The sequence below is a fragment of the Cheilinus undulatus genome, linkage group 10 (assembly GCF_018320785.1).
Source record: "Cheilinus undulatus linkage group 10, ASM1832078v1, whole genome shotgun sequence".
NCBI classification, from domain to species: domain Eukaryota; kingdom Metazoa; phylum Chordata; class Actinopteri; order Labriformes; family Labridae; genus Cheilinus; species Cheilinus undulatus.
In genome coordinates, this window is record NC_054874.1 from 33,080,296 (window position 1) to 33,099,829 (window position 19,534).

Sequence of the window (19,534 nt, forward strand, 5' to 3'; positions counted from 1 at the left end):
TCCTTAGAATGGGCACTTAAGATTGTACAAAAAACACAAAGAGTCAATATATGATTGGCAAAACAGAGTATTAAAAACACATTTGCTGCACTTTTTGTACAAAAAATCGCTTTGCTTTTCCCCATAAATTGCTGGGTCTCATTTTATCTTAAGATCCGAAAATGATTCACAAAGAAGGATAAAATGCTGGTGTGGGTGCTGGTTTAGCTCAGTTGGTAGAGCATGGGCCCATATACAGAGGCTGGGGTCCTTGATGCACTGGTTGCGTGATTGATTCCCAGTCTTAGCTGGGTGCATATCTTCCCTCTCCCTGTGTTCTATGTCTCTCTTCAGCTGCACTATCCAACTAAAGACAAAAAATCTTTAATAAAAAATTGCTGTTCTTGTGCACACCCAGTGCACATCAGCATGTAAAGATCAACAGATTAACACTTCTTTGTGTAAAGGGATGACAGAAGGGTTCTGTAATACTACAGTTTGTTTTGACATCCTATACACATTTAACCATTCTCATGTCTAACAATTTTTTATTATGAAAGTATATCATTTCTTTACTAGATTTGTCAAAAAAAAAAAAAAAACTAAACCCACAGTTAAATATTAATTATTCCTGGAGAACTTATTGGGGGATAACAATATATACAATGATCCTTTCTCCAAAGTTTAATTCTGGCAGACTATACATCTTGAAGTTTGAATACTAAATGTATTATTGTAGTCTGTTAAACACGACCTTTAAGAAGAAATGGAAAATATGACAACACAAGAAAAACATTCTACCTGAGGTTTATTTTTAGTTCTGTAAAAAACAGGTTCACAAAACCCTTCGTTTCATGTTTTTAACAGCTTACAAAATTGGCTTTAAACATTTAATCCAAAATATGTCTTATACTCTGAAATAAACAAATTCACAAAAAATAGTCTATATCTTTATGAACATTAAAAAGTAGTGTACATCTGTCATAAGAACAAAATCAACAAAGGTTTATTTAAAAAGCAGCAGAGGGCAGATTCCCAGCTGGAGACTGTCAACTGAGGACCAAATGCAGAAATTCCTCCCAGTAAGATCATTATTCTGGAAATCAGTGGAGTGTTTGTTGTCCTTGGAGGGGATTTTCTCAGGACTGTGTGTGGATGTATGTGTATGTATGTGTTTGATGGGTAAAATTTTAGTAAATACCAAAAGTAAATACTGCATTCATATAACGTTTGACTATAATGTGTGTTAAAGCAAAATGGAAAAAGACCGGCATATGTCATTTTCAGAGCCTGTAAATTAAATGTTGACAAACATTTGTGAAGGTGAACCTTTGACTGACCAACAAAGTTGTATTTAGGGTTCAGCAATGTCAAGATAGATAGCATGAGGCTATAACAATGTGGCCACCATTTCAGATTTTGCCACACTATACACCCAAGTATCAACCATTTTGAAATGAAAAAATATGCTGATTTATTAGGTATTTTACTGACTAGACTGGCTGCAAGGAGACTTTTCCAAAAACCACATATCATGGATTCTGATGGTCGGTCAATTGAATAATCAGCTAATACATTTTTTTAATTTGGAATTTTCCAGTATAGATACAAAATCTCTTTATATATAAAACACTAAACTGTAGTTCGTTTTTACCTCAAAACAAAATAAAAATACATCTATATTGTGGATTATTTTATCCCAGTGTTTTACATTTAAAAAAAGAATAGCTGCTGTTTTACAAACCATTTTCAGACCAGCTGAAGAAGGGCTGTAATAACAGAACAAAACCAACAAAATGACCCTGTCCACTTCTAGCTCTGCCACATAAGGATCTCACAGCATAATGTGCCTCTCTCTAACTGAGAGTGTGTGTATCTATGTTTCCTTAACAACACAGATAAAGCCATATGAATGTTTAAGGCATATGTCCATTATCTTCAGTGGACTTGTCCTGTAGGTCTTCCTGAATTAAACCCGACCCTCTAATAGGATGTGCTGTAACAGCACAAGGGGAAGTGGGAGCACCTGCTATCAGTGCATGGGTCCTTCTTCACCTTCAGTACACATTTTATTCTTTTCAAGGCAAGTTAACAACAATGTCCCTTTCATGGTGGCGAATCAGAAAAATCAACAGAAAAGATGTCCAAAAGGAAGGGGCTTCATTGATTTGTCCAGTGACAAAACAAAGATCACTTCCTTTCTAACTGCCATGGTCATTGAGGAGCTCTGAGGTTGGTGTTTGCTTCTCTTCCAGCTCAGTGAGGACCCTCTCCAGCTGCTGGATCAGTACCCGCTTCTTGAACCTGCCAGAAAATAAAAATTAACCTAATAAATTGAAATTGAATGCAAAGGCAAAGAGACAAGAAAAAGAAAAGTAAATATGGAAGAAGTGAATCAGCCAAAATAATTGCAGTGGATTTGTAGGTTATTGTTATGCGTAGTGATGAGGTCAGCAAATCTTCACCATGATGTGACCTCAGTGACATAAGTTTGGATGTTGGATAATTTTGCTGTTTTTATTCACACATGTAGCTCACCCCAAAAGCTTTGGGATGTTTTCAGAACACCAAATTGTTTCTTACCTGACAGCCTCTCTGATAGCATATTGGATGAAGTATTTTTGGACGTTAACTGGCCCTTTCACCTGCTGCAGTAATCTTTGTATTGCCTCATAGTCTGGGGGAGAACAAAGACATGGTTGAGGAAAAGGACAGTTGACCTCTAAAGTAAAACTTCATTCAAAAGGCTTGCATATGATTTCATACTCACTTCTTCCGGGTTTGCGAACTTCTTTGATGACTCGACTCCTCAGCTCTGCCTGGCTGCCATCTAGCGGGGCTATATAAATAGTCTCGAGCACTGAGAGGTTGGCTTCGGGGTCCTCTAGCTGGCTTTGTGGACTCAGTCTCTCATAGTAGTGTTTCTCCTTTGCTGGCTGCTCATCTAGTCCATCTGTTACCATCCTCTCCTCTATCATGTCGCTATCCTCTCCCCCATCTGCTGCACATAACCCAGCCTTCTCCTCTAGACTTAGAGAAGATGGGTTATCTGTTACAGTGTCCATCTCAGAAGGCCACATTTCCCCTGACTCAGCACCAAGTATGTCGTCACCATTGGTCTCAAGGCTCTCCATGTTGTTGATATCCACTCCTGTGGCAAAAAACAAAAAAGTTAAGACTATTATTAGGGCTGAAAAATTTTGGAAAAAAATCCCTTTAAGATAGGTTTTCTTTCTGCAATGTGTATTATGTTATGAAAATAAATGGTAAATGGACTTGTATAACACTTCTCGAGTCATCTGACAACTCAAAGCACTTTTACAACGCAGGCCACCCACATTCACTCAACATTCATACACTGATGGCAGATGTTGCTTGGAGAACTAGCCATCAGTATGGGCATATCCCATTCACATGCATCCATACACATCTACAAACTGTAGATGCAAAAAAGATGTCAAGAAAAAGTATGTGAAGCTTTGGAAATTATCTAGTTTTCTGCATAAATTGGTCATCAAATGTGATCTGATCTGCATCTAACTTACAAGTATTAACAAAAACTATGTGTTTGAGCTAATACCACACAAATAATAATAATTCTAATTCTTTATTGAGCACAGCCATTAAACATTTACAGTACTTTAGGTATTTATCAGTCCACAGTTAGACAAATTGTCCACAAATGAAGATAATACAGTACTGAGGCTACTCTCCCTGGAAGTGGGCACCAAGCCAGACTGACTGTAAGGGCACAAAACAGGCTTAAAGGAATCATTGGAACAAGTCAGCCAGGCTGCTTTGCTGGGCAGCTTGCCATCATTGAGAGGAAAATGAATTCCCAGGTTTATCAAGGTATCCCACAGGATAATGTCAGAGTAGCTGAAGCTCAGAAGAAGTTGGGTGATGCAACAGGACAATGACCCTCAACACTTAAATAAATCTACTACAGCTATGAAAAAAAGGAAATCCCAGGAGGATTGGCAGTCTGGAGTGGCTCAGACCTGAATCCAACAGAGATGCTGTGGAATGACCTCAAGAGAGCTTGCCACACCAGACAGCCTAAGAATATAAGTGAGCTGAAGCAGTTCTGCAAGTAAGCATGGTCAAAAATTCCTCATAACATTGTGCAGGTCTAATCAGCAGCTACCAAAAATGCTTGGTTGCTGTTATTGCTGCCAAAGGAGGTTCAACCAGTTATTAAATCCAGGGTTCACTTACTTTTTCCAGCAACACTGTGAATGTTTAATGGCTGTGCTCAATAACGAAGTTAAATATTATAATTGTTTGTGTAGTATTGGGTTATGCACAATGTGTGTGTCTATACTGGTGACGTAGATGCAGATCAGATCATGTTTGATGATCCCTTAATGCTGAAAACTACATCATTTTCAAGGGTCCACATCCTTTTTTCTTGCCACTGTATGACTGCATGATCTGGGCTTCATCTGATTACATCAAAAGGGTATGACATCATAGTCATAATACTCAGACTTCATTAAATAGGTAAAATGAACATGCTGAGTGAAAAAGCTTTTCCTGTTTACATGGAATGATTTAATTTCTTGCAATAAATTCAGGCTGTTGTGATTAGTTAATTGTGAATGCTCTTATCACAATGACAATAAAGCTATGATTCAATGTACAGCCCTCACTAATATGCCGTTCAATCTGCCACATTTTCAATGAATGATTCATGTCAGTTGCATAAGCAGTTGTTTTTTTGTGTTTTTTCCCCATATAATCAAGACACAGAAGTGTTACTGTTTAACCTTGCAAAGCAGATCTATACGCTCGTTTGTGTGTTTCTCACTGGCGAATCTTGCAAAGCTCCCATCTGAACCGTTTGGGCCTTGTTAGAAAGTGACAGGATCAATCAGCATCGAGGGGCAGTACTTTCGTGTATGGTGGAGTTGTGACATAAGCAAGCAGCAACAAGAAGCCGTGCAGTTATGGCAGAAGACATTAGCGTGGATGCTGCTATAGTGCCAGTTTCATCAGAACTTGAAGAAATTTCTTCGTCAATAGAACAACAAAGAACAGCACTGAGTTGTTTTACTTTTCAAAGATGAAAAAAGTTGTGTACTGACATGTCTACAGTCGCCATGGTTCGCGTTGTGCTGTTCTATATGGAGTGTATTCTTTGGTAGCGGCTACGACATCACGTGTTTTGTTGCTCTGATTGGCCCGTAAAGATGTGACAGACAGAACGTTCAACCAATCACCCTCCGAGTGTTTTTTGTTTTTTTTCAAAGGCTCTGCCCTTTCCCGAACGCTGTCTATCAGTGGTTTTCCAGTGGTTTTTGGCGTGTCAAGTTAGTAACTGTTATGGTCTAGGTAGATCCCAGTCCTACCTTTGTGCTGTGGGATGGATTTTAGGAGGTTCTGCTGCCCTGAAACAGCTACTGGACTCTTTCCCACCACCATGTTGTTTGTGCTTCCAAGGGGGGTCTGTGGTCGTCGCAGTAACGGGGACATACTTCGCCTTCTCTTCACTGTAATACCCAAGTTGGAATCCCCAGAATTTCCTCTTTTCCTATTTTGAGGGCCTGCAACAAACTCATCGGCCTCATCAATCATCATCCCCTGAGGTTAAACACAAGAAAACAGATTGTTAAATAAAAAAATACAATGCATACATAAAGGGGAACAGTCACGCCGAGTGTTAATTACTTTTTACCTTTTTATCCTGCTTGAAAGGATTCCCAAATGTATGCAGGCGTTTAGGTTGGTCTGGGTCAATCTCTCTAAGCGGAGATGGCATCATTTTTAGGTACTCCTGATAGTTTCCCATCTGAGCCACTGGAATACTGTGCAGATAGTCTAACAACCAAAGGAGAATTTACTTAGAGATTATTTATTGATTTAGGAAGTTTCTTTGATTTTCATCAAATTACTATCTGAACCACAAAGATCTCAGAGCATTCTTTGAACAAGAAATGTAAATCTGAAACTGGACTTGATTCATATAACATGATTAAAGACCTACTGTTCTTTGCATGTATGTGATTTTTATTGAGTTGCATTGGAAGTATACTTGAAAATTCATTGTAAAGGTGTTTTCTTTAATTTTGGGTACTACTCTTTCAACAGGATGGGACTGATCTAAAGCATTAAATGGAAAATAAACAAACTTTGACATTTTTTTTAGTATGATTTTATACCTTCGTCTTGCCCTCGGATGAGTTTTTGCGATGTTTGAAGTATATTGGAGCGCATTCTAGTGAGCTGATCCAGAAGGTTCCGTCTTGGGATGTCGTAGGCATTTCGATAAGCTTGAGGTTTTACATCCTTTAAATAAATCAGAATATTTAGTCAAATTAAACCTTATCAAACATTTTCTATTACTTTCCCACATATGTTTTAGAAGTGTTGTTTCTGTCTCCATCCTACCTTGTTGAGCAGAGCGATCTGGAAGCCGGCAAACTCTTTGAAGTTGATGTCCACCAAGCGGAGAGGCCCCTCCCCGGTGATTCCTTGCAGCAGCTGCTTGAAGTCCCGGCGGTGGGCCAGAGAGAGAGAGCTGGAGTGGTTCTTCACCTTAATACCAGTTTCTTGTGGAGCTTTCTTCCCCACAGACACAATCAGACGATCAGACTCCATCTTTGCCTTATTACCAACAAAGCAGGGAGAGAAACACAACATTTAATAGTCGATTGTTTTAGTGAAGACAGGTATGAAACTTGTGAGGAAAGGGTTAGGTTTAGGGTATAAACATCAAAACGATTAAAGGTACAAAAATGTAAAAACACCTTCATCAAACAGAAAAAGTCTGTTATACTTCTTTTAAAGTGATAGTGGCCTAAGATACATTACACCTGATTCTTTCATCCTATGAACACTCTTTAAAAGCTCATGGATGATTACCTTGAATGAAAAGAAACAACAGAGAATATTCATGTTTCTGTTCAAGGCATAATCTGTAATTTCTTGTCTCTTTGAGGGCATGACCACACTAAGCCTTATTGCCATGTGCTGCACTGTGCAGAAGCTCGCTTGTCCCCTGCTTGCCTGACTTAGCATTGCTCTGAGCCAACTGGACCAGGGCACAGATATGTCATCACCACAAAATGTGACGCACAGAGTTTAAAACACATGCAGTTTCACAGCAGTGGAGAAATGTGCTAACATGACAACAACTTTACTTACTTAGTGGATTTTTTAGTCATTTTTGCCTGATACATTGTCTAACTATAAAAAGGCACATAAACTTTTCTATTATTTCTATTTGCTAAATGCCAGAATAATGAGAGAGATATTTTTTTAGACAATTTTTTATTATTTTCTTGAGAGTCAGAAGTTTACATACATTTCATTAGTATTTGGTAGCATTGCCTTTAAACTGTATGACTTGGGTCAAATGTTTTGGATATGCTTCCACAAGCTTCTCACAATAGTTTGCAGTAATTTTGGCCCATTCCTCCCAGCAGAACTGGTGTAACTGAGCCAAGTTTGTAGGCCGCCTTGCTCGCACATGCCTTTTCAGCTCTGCCCATAAATTTTCAATGGGATTGAGATCAGGGCTTTGTGATGGCCACTCCAAAACACTGACTTTGTTATCCTTAAGCCACTTTGTAACCAGTTTGGCAGTATGCTTAGGGTCATTGTCCATTTGGAAAACCCATTTGCGCCCAAGCTTTAACTTACTGGCTGATGTCTTGAGAGGTTGCTTCAGTATTTCCACATAATGTTCTTTCCTCATGATGCCATCCATTTTGTGAAGTGCACCAGTCCCTCCTGCAGTAAAACAACCCTACAACATGATGCTGCCACCCCCATGTTTCACAGTTGGGATGGTGTTCTCAGGCTTGCAAGCGTCCCCCTTTTTTCTCCAAATGTAACGATGGTCATTATGGCCAAAAAGTTCAATTTTAGTTTCGTCAGACCACAGAACATGTCTCCAAAAGTTAAGGTCTTTGTCCCTGTGTGCATTTGCAAACTGTAATCTGGCTTTTTTATGTTTCTTTTGGAGTAATGGCTTCTTCCTGGGAGAGTGGCCTTTCAGCCCATGTCAGTACAGGACTCGTTTGACTGTTGATAATGACACACTCTTACCAGCTTCAGCCAGCATCTTCACAAGGTCTTTTGCTTTTGTTCTTGGGTTGAGATGCACTCTTCAGACCAAAGCACGTTCATCTCTGGGACACAGAACCCGTCTCCTTCCTGAGCGGTATGATGGCTGGACATTCCCATAGTGTTTATACTAGCATATAATTGTTTGAACAGATGAACGTGGCACCTTCAGGCATCTGGAAATTGCACCCAAGGATGAACCAGACTTGTGCAAGTCCACAATTCTCTTCCTGATACCTTGGCTGATTTCTTTTGATTTCCCATGATGTTACACAAAGAAGCAGTGTGTTTCAGGTGTGCCTTAAAATACATCCACAGGTGTGCCTCTAATTAACTCAAATGTTGTCAGTAAATCTATCAGAGGCTTCCAACATCTGGGCTTTCCCAAATTGTTTAAAGGCATAGTAATCTTAGTGTATGTAAACTTCTGACTTTGAAGAAAGTAATAAAAATTGTCTAAAAAAATCCTTTTCTCATTATTCTGGCATTTAGCAAATAGAAATAATTTTGGTAATCCTAATTGACCAAAAACAGGAAAAGTTTAATCTGATTTAATGTTAGACGGTGAGAAAAAAGTCTATGTGCCTTTTTATATAGTGTATGTAAACTTCTGGTTTCAACTGTAAGCCCAGCTCTTCCATCCGTGCCAGAGCCGAGGAAGTACACTGTGATTCAGAGGGATAAGGACTACTCACACTGGCCAAACAAACTGGACTTCGGGGCTCAAGCATGCTTAGGCACAGCATGGGTTACCTAGTATGATTGTGCCCCTAAATAAAGGCATTTTACAATGTATCTATTCATAACAGAGTGGAGCATACTGGGTTTAAGATGTGAAATTAACAAATAATTTGATATTTTTTCATAATTTTTGATTAATACTAAAAATATAAAAATGTTTTACAACTGTATTCAAAATTATTTATGCAAATCCAAATTTTGAAAGCATCGACAAATCTGAAAAAAATAAACAATCTTAGTCATTTCCTCATGTAATTTAAGAAGTTGTCTGGTGTGTTCTGGTGACTCCTTGAGTTGCCCCTCTATACAGAGTTGCAGGTAAAGTCCAAGTCTAACACTCGTGCAAGTCATACATGCATTATCCCTGGACAAAGTTGGGTGTAAAGCACAAGTGGGGTTGCTTTAAATCTTTTGACTTGTCAGTTGTTAAGGTAATCAAACCAATCACTGGGCCGTATCCCTCTCTTTTTGAAACAAGATATGCCTGTACCTGAAACACTGAAATTTAAATAGCTGATTTTAAACATTAAACTTAGCAGAGGGTTGGAGTCAAACTTGTTTACTTCTCCTTACAATGTACATTTGTACACATAAAACACATAGAGGTGAAAAACTGTGATGCCTTGAGTCATATCAAGATTGTGCAAGATGTAATGTAATGTAATTTTTTGCCAAACATCAAAGAAAGGTGTGTGTGTGTGTGTGTGTGTGTGTGGGGGGGGGGGGGGGGGGTCGGGGGGTATTCATTATTTTCAACGGTATATCATGTAGCTATATAAAGGATGGCATCAACATCTTTATTTTCCTCACTCAACAAAGTGCTGATATCTAACAGGAAGAGGAATGCTCTGAATCTCTGTGTCAAATGAAAAACAAGAGTGAAGGTGCATTGGGATCCCTCCTTTGGTGATATACTGTATCTTCCTATTTTATTACTACATAATATAACAGAGAAGTACGGCATCATTGACCTTACACAAGATTATTGTTCGTTAACGGCATAATTGTTCTCTTCTACCTCAGGATGGCAATGCAGTGTCAAAGTATGGTGACCATACTTTTTTATAGATCGACTTGTCCATGTGAGCACAGAAAGGTGCAAACATACTTCTTCTAGGACTCAGCGTAAATATGCCAAATGTGTAAGGCTGATTTTAGCAATGTGTTGTGTGCTGTGTTGTGCACTATTATGTGCCATTTGCTGGGCAGCCCAGAGATCCTACTATCTTATCCACATAGCTTGGAAAGGTTGTAAAGGCAACATTTGTTGTTTTACCTGCTGGCTGAGCTTCTTTAAATAGGAGATAACACTGTAACTCAGGCCACAGTCCATGGTGTCTGCAATAAGATTAGGCGCCCCCATCATCCTTAGTGCCTTTTTTAAAGGCTGTTAGAAGATAAGAGAATATGGTTGGCGTTATTCTAATAAAATATCAGTTTATGTAGTTCGTGTGTACTTTGGGTAGTTTACCATGAGGTAGTATGGAGGCATTGTCTTCAAGTACATCTCAAAAGCCTGACGCCACTTGAGGTTTGGTTTTAGTTTGTGCACTTTAAACAAGTCATCTGGATGGAGACAAAAAGATTGAAAGTCTGAGAAAAATTTAGATAAAATTAAAGCAAAGCTGTAATAACATTCATTATCACAAGGACTGTGGAATATGATGGCAGCAGGCTTTAAATTAACCAAGAGTGGAGACCTACTAACTGAGAAGTTTTGAGGCCTCTTCTACAACAGTTTTCTGGCATGTCTTACCAAGGAGTGGGAGAAGGACCGGATAGTTGTAAGGCATGACAAACAGGTTGACACAGGTGAGAGTGGTACTGGCTTTAAGGTAGCCAAATGGTTGCCCAAGGTCATTCTGCTTTGTACTACTGCTAACAAACACCTGTGGATAAAATAAAAAATATAGACGGGGATAAACTTTAAAGAGCAGCCCCATTATTTCTGCTTTCCAGGAAAGTCCTTGAGGTAGTACAAGTGACAGTTGATATACACCAATAGTGCTGATGGAGTGTAAATATCTGCCTTACCTGCCAGCACATGTGTGGGGACTTCCTTTCCAAAATGAACTGGGTGAGCGGAGATGGCTCTAGTTCATACTTGTCAAAAGGAAGCTTGTCAATAACCATAGGCTCACAATCCACACAAGAAAAACGCACCACAGGATGTGCAGAACGAGGTGGCTATGAACAGAAAATGAAATCAAGGGAAATACTAGTTTGATGTATTTATCTGTATTTGAACACAGGTAAAGATTAATCAAACCACTGGATTGTATACTAAGACAAATGATTAATGGCTGTAAATCAAAGTTAGTGTCTCATGTCAGTACACAAAAGCCATTTCAAAGATGAGGTGAGAGTAAAAGAGAAATTCTGAGTAAACACATCTGAGGAGATACACACAGGCACACAGACAGATCAGTTCAATGTCTATGAAATTTAAGTGTAAATCTTCAGTGCCATGAAAAAGTATTTGCTCCCTTTCTGATTCCTGAGGCTTTTTGCATAATTATCACACTTAAATGTTTTGGATCATCAAACCAATTTTGATATCTCACTAAGAAAACCCAAGTAAATACAAAATGCAGTTTTTGAATGATGATTTTATTTAAAGGAAAAAAATCCAAACCTATCTGGCCCTTTGTGAAAAAGTACCCCCCCCTCCTTTTTTGGGGGGGGTTAAATCATGAGTTAACTGTGATAATCCACAGTTGTTGGAAAGCTGAGTTCAATTTCACTGGCCAAACCCAGGCCTCATTACCACCAGATTTGTTGAATCAAGAAATCATTTAAATAGAACCTATCAGACTAAGTGAAGTAGGCTACAAGATCTCAGAAAGAAACGCATCATGCCATGATCCAAAGAAATTCAAGAACAAAGTGATTGAAATCTATCAGTCTGGAAAAGGTTCAAAGCCATTTCCAAGGCTGTGGGACTCCAGCGAACCATGGTCAGAGCCATCATTCACAAATGGAGAAAACTGGGAACAGTGGTGAACCTTACCAGGAGTGGTTATATTTGGATTTAATCACAACCAAAATGATTCCAAGAGTGCAACGACTCATCCAGGAAGTCACCAAAGAACCCAGAATGACATCCAAAGAACTGTAGGTCTCACTGGCCTCAGTGAAGGTCAGTGTTAATGACTCAACCATAAGAAAGACACTGGGCAAAAATGTCATCCATGGGAGAGTTCCAAGGCCAAAACCACTGCTGACAAAAAAGAACACAAAGGCTCATCTCAAATTTGCCAAGAAACATCTTGATCATTCCCAAGACTTTTGGAGAAATATTTTGTGGACTGACGAGACAAAAGTTGAACTTTCTGGAAGGTGTGCGGCCTGTTACATCTGGCATAAAAATAACAACATTTGCTAAAAAGAACATCATGCCAACAGTCAAACATGGTGTTGGCAGTGTGATGGTCTGGGGCTGCTTTGCTGCTTCAGGACCTGGACAACTTGCTGTGATTGATGGAACAATGAATTCTGCTGTCTACCAGAAAATCCTGAAGACCTGTCTGGCCATCAGTTCATGCCCTCAAGCTCAAGCGCTCTTGGGTTATGCAGCAGGACAACAACCTGAAACATTCCAGCAAGTCCACCTCTGAATGGCTCAAAAAAAAAAAAAAAAAAAAAAAAAAAAAAGAAGGTTTTGGTGTGGCCAAGTAAAAGTCCAGACTTAAATCCAATTGAGATGCTGTGGTGTGACCTTAAACGGGCAGTTCATGCTGGAAAACCCTCCAATATGGCTGAGTTAAAACAATTCTGCAAAGAAGAGTGGGCCAAAATTCCACCACAGCGATGTGAAAGACTCATCACCAGTTATCACAAACACTTGATTTCAATTATTGCTGCCAAGGGTGGCAAAACCAGTTACTAGGTTCAGGGGGCAATTACTTTTTCACACAGGGCCAGATAGGTTTGGATTTTTTCCCCTTAATAAAAAAAAAATCATCATTCAAAAATTACATTTTGTATTTACTTGGGCTGCTTTTGTGAGATGTTGAAATTGGTTTGATGATCCAAAACATTTAAGTGTGACAAATATGCAAAAAAAAATCAGGAATCAGAAAGAAGGCAGATACTTCTTTGTGGCACCGTATTGTGGATGTACACAAATTTGTAGGATCATTCAAAAAATTTTTTTTAGAAATTTACTTCTTTTGGATGTAACCAGCTTAACCTGGCAGCTTAAACCTGCAGCCGAATCATTTAAATTTGCTTTTGACTCACCAGGGTAGGAGAATTCTGGTCAGGCCAGAAGGACTCTGGTATGGGCCAATGTCCGACTGGAACTCCTGTCTTGGGGTTTGGTCGTACATAGATGAGTTTGTGGCAGCTGTGCCATGCCTGTGGGCTGAAGGATGATACTGGACGACTTGATTCCACAGAGCTCTCTGTAGAACAGATAAAGTGAAATTAGGGGGAGAAAACTTAAACAAAAAAATCAACAAACAGTTTAAACCATCAAGGCAAATTATAATTTCTGATTTGGAGCTGTATGGGTAAAAACGGTTGCATTAAAAAAACTCCATATAGTACACTTCTACTGGGTTAAAAGCCATTAGGAACCTTTTTATGCACTTGCCTGGGCTCTACCAGGTCCAAATATTCTTATTATTAATATAATCATGACAAATTGCAAATTGTTGGACTAGTTTATTTTGTTTTTTGCTTTTGTTCTGACAATATGACAAGATTTTAGCATTCGTTAAGTTGATAACTTGTGCTCATTTTGCAAGTGTTGCACAGGAACTCACCTTCCCCGACAAGAGGTGGATCTGGCCCTGTCTTCTCAAAATTAAGGACAACACCACTTTGAACTTTTTGGACAAGAGACTCCAGACACTGGTTCAACATCCTCTGTGTCCGCACACAGTATGATCGCCCTGTGAGAGAATATAAATACCAGAATGAATTAGTGCTGCCTAAAACATAGTGAACATAAATGGTACAAGACGCCAACTGGTTCACCAAAATAAGAAAATGCCAAACCTCCAGTGACTTCACACATCTGGGTAATGGCAGACTCATCTGTGGGGACACTGCCAAGCTGCTCAGTGTCAAGTGTGGCCGCTCCTGGCAGCCTAAGAACCAATGCAAACAGACGCTGGTCCCAGCGAAAGGGCTCTTTGGTCAGCTCACTGCCTGCCAATGGAGAATTTAAAGGCAGGTGCAGCTGACAGTAGACAAGGTAGAGAAAATGATGATAAGAGAAAAGTTTTGCAATCAGAACACAAAAGTTAACAAGACCATATCGGAGTGTGCCTTGTGCTCTCACCTCATCTGGCACCCCAGAGCTGTGTGTAAGTTTGTTCCCATCAGTGATGGTAATGATCACAGATGGCTCGAGGAAGAAGGGGTTGCGGCCCTGAGAGACAAACAGTAACATGCAGTAATTAAATCCAAACTCAAGAAAACAGTGGCTCCGATCTTTTTTCATTACCAAGCTGCTTTCTTATCTTATTTTCCGAACCAAAATACTGTAGCCACAGGTGTACAAAGGTCAAATTTAGCAGTTATTTCATTATATAAGCACTAAACCTCTGATGACTGCCTGCATGCTAAAATGTTATGCTGTCATTATGTTATGTTATGTTATGTTGCTGCCCTTCATTTTGTAGCTGTATTTATGGATGAACAGAAGTCTTTACCACTGTGCTGCAGGGGGTCTAAATCAAACAGAGACTTGCTAAGTAGATTAAAAAACCCCATACCTTAACTTTGTATCATTACCTGAGAGTAGTTATCTATACCTGCTGTCAATGAGAGTTTGAATGAAAATGTTTGAGCTGAGCTGACAATTGTGCTCACTGAGGCAAGACAGACGGAGGTAACATACAGTCAAAAGTCATCATCCCTCTATCTGTCTCCAGTGTGAGGAAAAAAGTGACGCTCCTAATTCTGCTATATTAAAAAGACAAATTTCACACAGTGCCGCTTTTTGGTGTATCAGGGTAAATTTTATCTTGTGCCGAGGGCTTTGGTATATTTTGTTCATAGGTACTTAATTTCACTTCATTTCTCAACTTGTACAATTGTCTACTTTTTTGGATGGCTTTCTTTATATTTACTCTCCCTTGATTTTTTGGTCCTACTGAGGTATTACTCTGATAACTATAAAAAATGCATGGAATTTGGGTCACAGCCAACACTTAATGTTGACCAAAGACAAGTTCTCACCATTTTATCAGCCAATGTGCAAAAGGCCATGGATATGCATCTAATCTCAGTGTAGTTTGTAACTTCATATAAGGATTTTGATGATTAAATACTGTTTTGTGAATATTTTAATTTAGGTTAGATTGCTGTCAATGAAATGCATAGGAGTTTGGCATCAAATACCTGTCCATAGTTGTCGATGCCTGAGACCAGGCGGTTGAGATTAAGGAGGTCAAAGGCTGTGCGTAGAGCATGGCCTAATGTCGTTAGCCCAGATGCCTGCAGGTTCTTCAGCTCACACATGAAAGTAGCATGGTTCTCCTTCCACCCTGCCTGAAATATATATAGCAAACAATGTGGTATACAAACTGCACAGAGCAGAGCTATAAAACACAGAAGCAGAGGAGGCCTGGAGTCTCAGTACATGTCAAGTAACCACGAGCCAAAATAGATCCACACCCACAGATACCTGTACTATGGCATTTGTAAGAAATAGAGTGAAAGGGAGTTATATTTTTAAACACCAACCGATTGTGAGTGCAATGTGTCATCATAGTTACTATTAAATGAAATCAGGTTAGGTCAGGCACTGAAAATAAAACATAAAAACGTTCCCTATATTTGGGTATGATGTTACCGTTTGAGAAAGAGTCTAATTCTATTGATGACAAGCATCCAACAATACATCTCCCACTGATGCATAGAAAGTCCTACAAGAGGGATGTGGGCATACTACTGCCTGTGGACTCCAGCAGGTCAAGTACCTTACTGCTGCGGCTTCATGCTTAATCTAAGGATGACCTGCAATCTTACCACTTATAAGTAGAGGGAGGGGAAAGGCTAAGAACAGAGAGAGAGAGAGAGAGAGAGAAAGAGAGAGAGAGCAGGACATAAACAGAAGATCTGACACTGGATTTAATACTTTTGAGGACTGCTTAAAAAGAATCTCTTCATACATTTTAAGACCTATTGCATTGTCAGTTTAATGACACAGTTGCATGTTTTTATGCTGCTAGTAGGACAGAAATGTTACAAAAATAAAAGAAAATGCCAGTAGTCATTCTTATTGTATAGAAATCAAGCTTTTTTGGAGCCTTTTGAGATTAGACTGTGAGATAAAAAGAAGGTAGATGAATGGATATTTTTTAATCAAGTGGCCTAAAAGTAGCTTTCCTAAAATCTGCCTTTAGAATTAAAAAAATAAACCCTACAACTAGGTATTAAGAAAACAGTGTGGTATAATTGCCACTTTCAGATACTAATAATCATTATTTTAAAGCACTGATGTGTCAGTGATCACTTTACTGTTGCAGCTGATCCGCCATAGCTCACAATAAATTAGTTTTATTCAATTCAATAATTTATCTCCTTAAGTCTGGACAGAATTCAGGTCAGATCTGGCAGAGTTTTAAAAGATCTCATGTGTGATTATAAAAAACAAAAGGAAAAAAACTGGCCTACAACCTCGTTAGATGGACAGGCTATGAAAAAAACTGCAAATATAAGACCATAAAGTCTTGCATTTAAGACTGTTTAAATAATTTTTAAAAGCCTCAATTCTGGCTGAGTTGATTTGTCAACTTTTGATACTTTTAAGACCCCACTAACACCTTGAAAAGAGGGTTGGAAAAAAAAACCTCGAAGCACCAGAATCAACATTGTATGCTCTGAGTCATGTTGGAAAAGCAGTGTTATATGAATGAGTTGGATAATTATGAAGCCTTTACAGAAACAACGTGAAAGAGTAGATGAGGCAAAACTGTAGGTGGAAACACATTCACTGGGATACTGTTATGGTAATAACCCAGACACTAACTTGTAGGCCAGTAAGACTTGTACTCAATAATTCAGAATTCAGAACATTTCTTCTCATCCAGCCTCCTCTCTTCCTCTCTACATCAACAATTTATTACATCTGTATGAGTGCAATCAGAGTACCCCCATTCAGTAATCTTGTTTTTTCATCACAATTGTTGATGCAAAAAACAGAGAGAAATAGCAAACTACAGGGCAAAGCGAGAAAAAGCAAGAGGAAGAGAAGTTAAGGACAGACAGGCAGCAGCACTTTGATGAATGTTGGATTATTCAACATGTAATACGTCAGGATGTGTCAGTGGGATGCGTGAAGCCGTGGTGTGGGACTTGGATACTCTGATGTATAAATGATAGTGTGTGTAGGACTCCTGTCCTACAACTATCCCTACAGAAGAAAATAACATCCATTTCCATTTTTTCAGATGTTAAAATAAACACATACAGTAATACTGTATTAGAGTATTGATGATCTTGTTATTCCAAGTATCATTTCACTCATGTTTTCTGTTAAACGTATGGCTACATACTTCAAAACTAATAACAACCACTGTTTTTTCTTAATCACAGTTATTCTCCAGTGTTAGCATTTTGCAAGATGTCACGACTCATGTTGACAAAAAAGACTGCAAGAAAACCAAACTATTCTACGTCTTTGAACTGTTAGGTCTTGTATGCCAATATAAAAAGTACTGGCTTATTTTGTTAGTAGTGACAGAGTGTTTGTAGACCGTATGAAGCAGGTAAAGACTTCTAGGACGGATAATAAAGGCAGAACATGGACCCCGGGGGTTCACGTGGGTCCAAAATATTGTGTTTCATTGTGCATGTTGGGTCTATGTACCGGGTCTTAAAACGAGTCAATAGAATAATGGATAGCTCTGCGGACAGGAAACCATAAATTATTGCAGTGATTCAAATGTTATGTTTCTGCTTAGCTGCGAATGGTGGCAACTATAGTATTTGAATGTGGGTAATAATGCTCATAGTGTCGGTGTGACAAGTAATAATTAATAATTATATGAATGATAATTTTCTTCAGGCGAACTCACATAAGAATATAAAAAACATGATGGAGGGATCATTTACTTCAACCCGGATTGGCCAATGATAATGCATGGTAGAATGAACGGGGGCAGGAGAGTATGACTGGCAGGTTCCCTAACCAATATGGAGATCCTACTTTTAAAAAAACGGACACGTCAGAAGCGATAATAAATCTCTCCGCCTCCATCTCAACGCCCGAGACTTTTCTCAAACACAAAAGCAAAATGTCCGCTGGATGGTTGGAGGCAGTGCAGCTCCGGATCTGCGGGTGTTTGGAGCAAAAAAAGGGGCCGATTTCGCCACTGGGAAGCCGCCCAACATTGACTACAAACCAGAAGGACAATAAAGTCTTACTGACAGAATAATCGGTTCGCTTTGTCAAGTGTAAAAATGTATCATTTGCTGATTACCTTCACTCCGTATGGTGGATCATCGAATGTAACTAGCATGTACCTGTCGCCTCTACTAGCCGGGTCTCGGGCACGCAGCTGTCAAAAAAGAAAACCAAAACAACATATATTAATCTCGACCAGTCTTCCCCAAGGAATCCTAAACTGTCCAACGGTGCATATTTGCTGAAAAAATCGGGGTAAAATCGTTCTTTACCTTCATAAAGACCTCAACCGCGCCTTTAGCAACGTCCAGATACGTCGTACCCAAATAAGTGCGCTGATTCATAGAAGCGGACGTGTCTAACAGGAAAACTAAAATAGGCATTTTAAATGTAAAACCGCGGTTGTATGCTTTTCTAAAATAACTGTTATCCACATATGACCTATCGTGCGCTAAACAGTTCACACGTGTGTATATTTTTGTTATAATAAGCCCCCCCCACCTCCCGAAGAGGGTCGTTGCTTTTGCTCCCTCTCTATCTGCCTTTCTAGAGCTCTGTCTCAGCTCGCGCTGTTCAACTTCTGCTCCTAACCGAATGGAACGCCCCACTCCCATTATCGCGATACCATTGGCTGAGCCGAATTACATTGGTCACGCCCTTCTCAATATATAAATACATGGCGATGTCAAAATGATGGTTTTATATCTAGCAGATCTGTTTCTCGTATTGTTAACCACCGAATTGGCGGTAATGCAACTAGACATATGGCTCTGGGTGCGCATACGCAATTCTTATCATACATAATTATATTTGCACGACACCAGACAGCAGATCATACTAAGACGAAAATTTATTGCAATTTCTTCATACTCTCTCTCTCTCTCTCTCTCTGTGTCCCCCTCTCTCTCTCTCGCCCATACACACAGATCTTCATACGCCATTGCCATTTAACATTTGAAGGAAACAATTAAGAGAAACTGCATTTCTTTAAAACACGGATCATCAAGAACATTTTAAAGTCTGAAAATTTGTTGTCATAAAAACGACAGCAGTTGAAGGCACAGTTATTTGTACAGTCTTGGTATTTCAATCGACCTTATGCACGGTTAATCGGAAATTTATGATTAAACCAAATCACACAAAGGGAAAAATTGCCATTATAGTTTCTGATTTTATATTAAAGAACAGAAAAAATATCCAATACATTTAAAAATCACTGGAATGTTATGTTGGTCAATCTGCGCGTGGCAAGAAACAAAAATCAAACAAAACCCAAACGGGCCACATCTCTCCATGAAATTACCTATGCATTACATAGAAAGGCCTGTCTAATACTACGAAGAAAACAATCTTACTCTGTAAGTACTGATATGCTTTCCT

At 39.1% G+C, this 19,534-nt stretch overlaps 1 protein-coding gene across 1 annotated transcript; it reads right to left on the reverse strand.

Annotated features, from left to right (window-relative positions):
* Positions 1–770: 770 nt before the first annotated feature.
* On the reverse strand, positions 771–18,695 carry ints6l (integrator complex subunit 6 like). Its single transcript, XM_041797860.1, has 18 exons — positions 18,427–18,695; positions 18,231–18,308; positions 15,145–15,294; positions 14,081–14,170; positions 13,795–13,978; positions 13,560–13,688; positions 13,033–13,196; positions 10,825–10,977; positions 10,547–10,679; positions 10,262–10,356; positions 10,067–10,177; positions 6,370–6,585; positions 6,141–6,267; positions 5,657–5,799; positions 5,331–5,562; positions 2,750–3,130; positions 2,563–2,656; positions 771–2,283 (listed from the first exon to the last, which is right to left on the reverse strand). Exons 1-18 carry the CDS (start codon positions 18,535–18,537, stop codon positions 2,181–2,183), a joined length of 2,694 nt encoding a protein of 897 aa, XP_041653794.1. The 5' UTR covers positions 18,538–18,695; the 3' UTR covers positions 771–2,180.
* Positions 18,696–19,534: the final 839 nt, after the last annotated feature.

Bases quoted from the DNA above. Each gene is read 5' to 3' on its own strand.
- ints6l (XM_041797860.1), bottom strand. From the start codon at position 18,537: ATGCCTATTTTAGTTTTCCTGTTAGACACGTCCGCTTCTATGAATCAG. The intron at 10,978-13,032 runs GTGAGTCAAAAG...TTCTGTTCATAG, and splicing joins ACCAGAATTCTCCTACCCTG to CCACCTCGTTCTGCACATCC. The intron at 6,586-10,066 runs GTAAAACAACAA...GTTGGTAATAAG, and splicing joins TAAAGAAGCTCAGCCAGCAG to GCAAAGATGGAGTCTGATCG.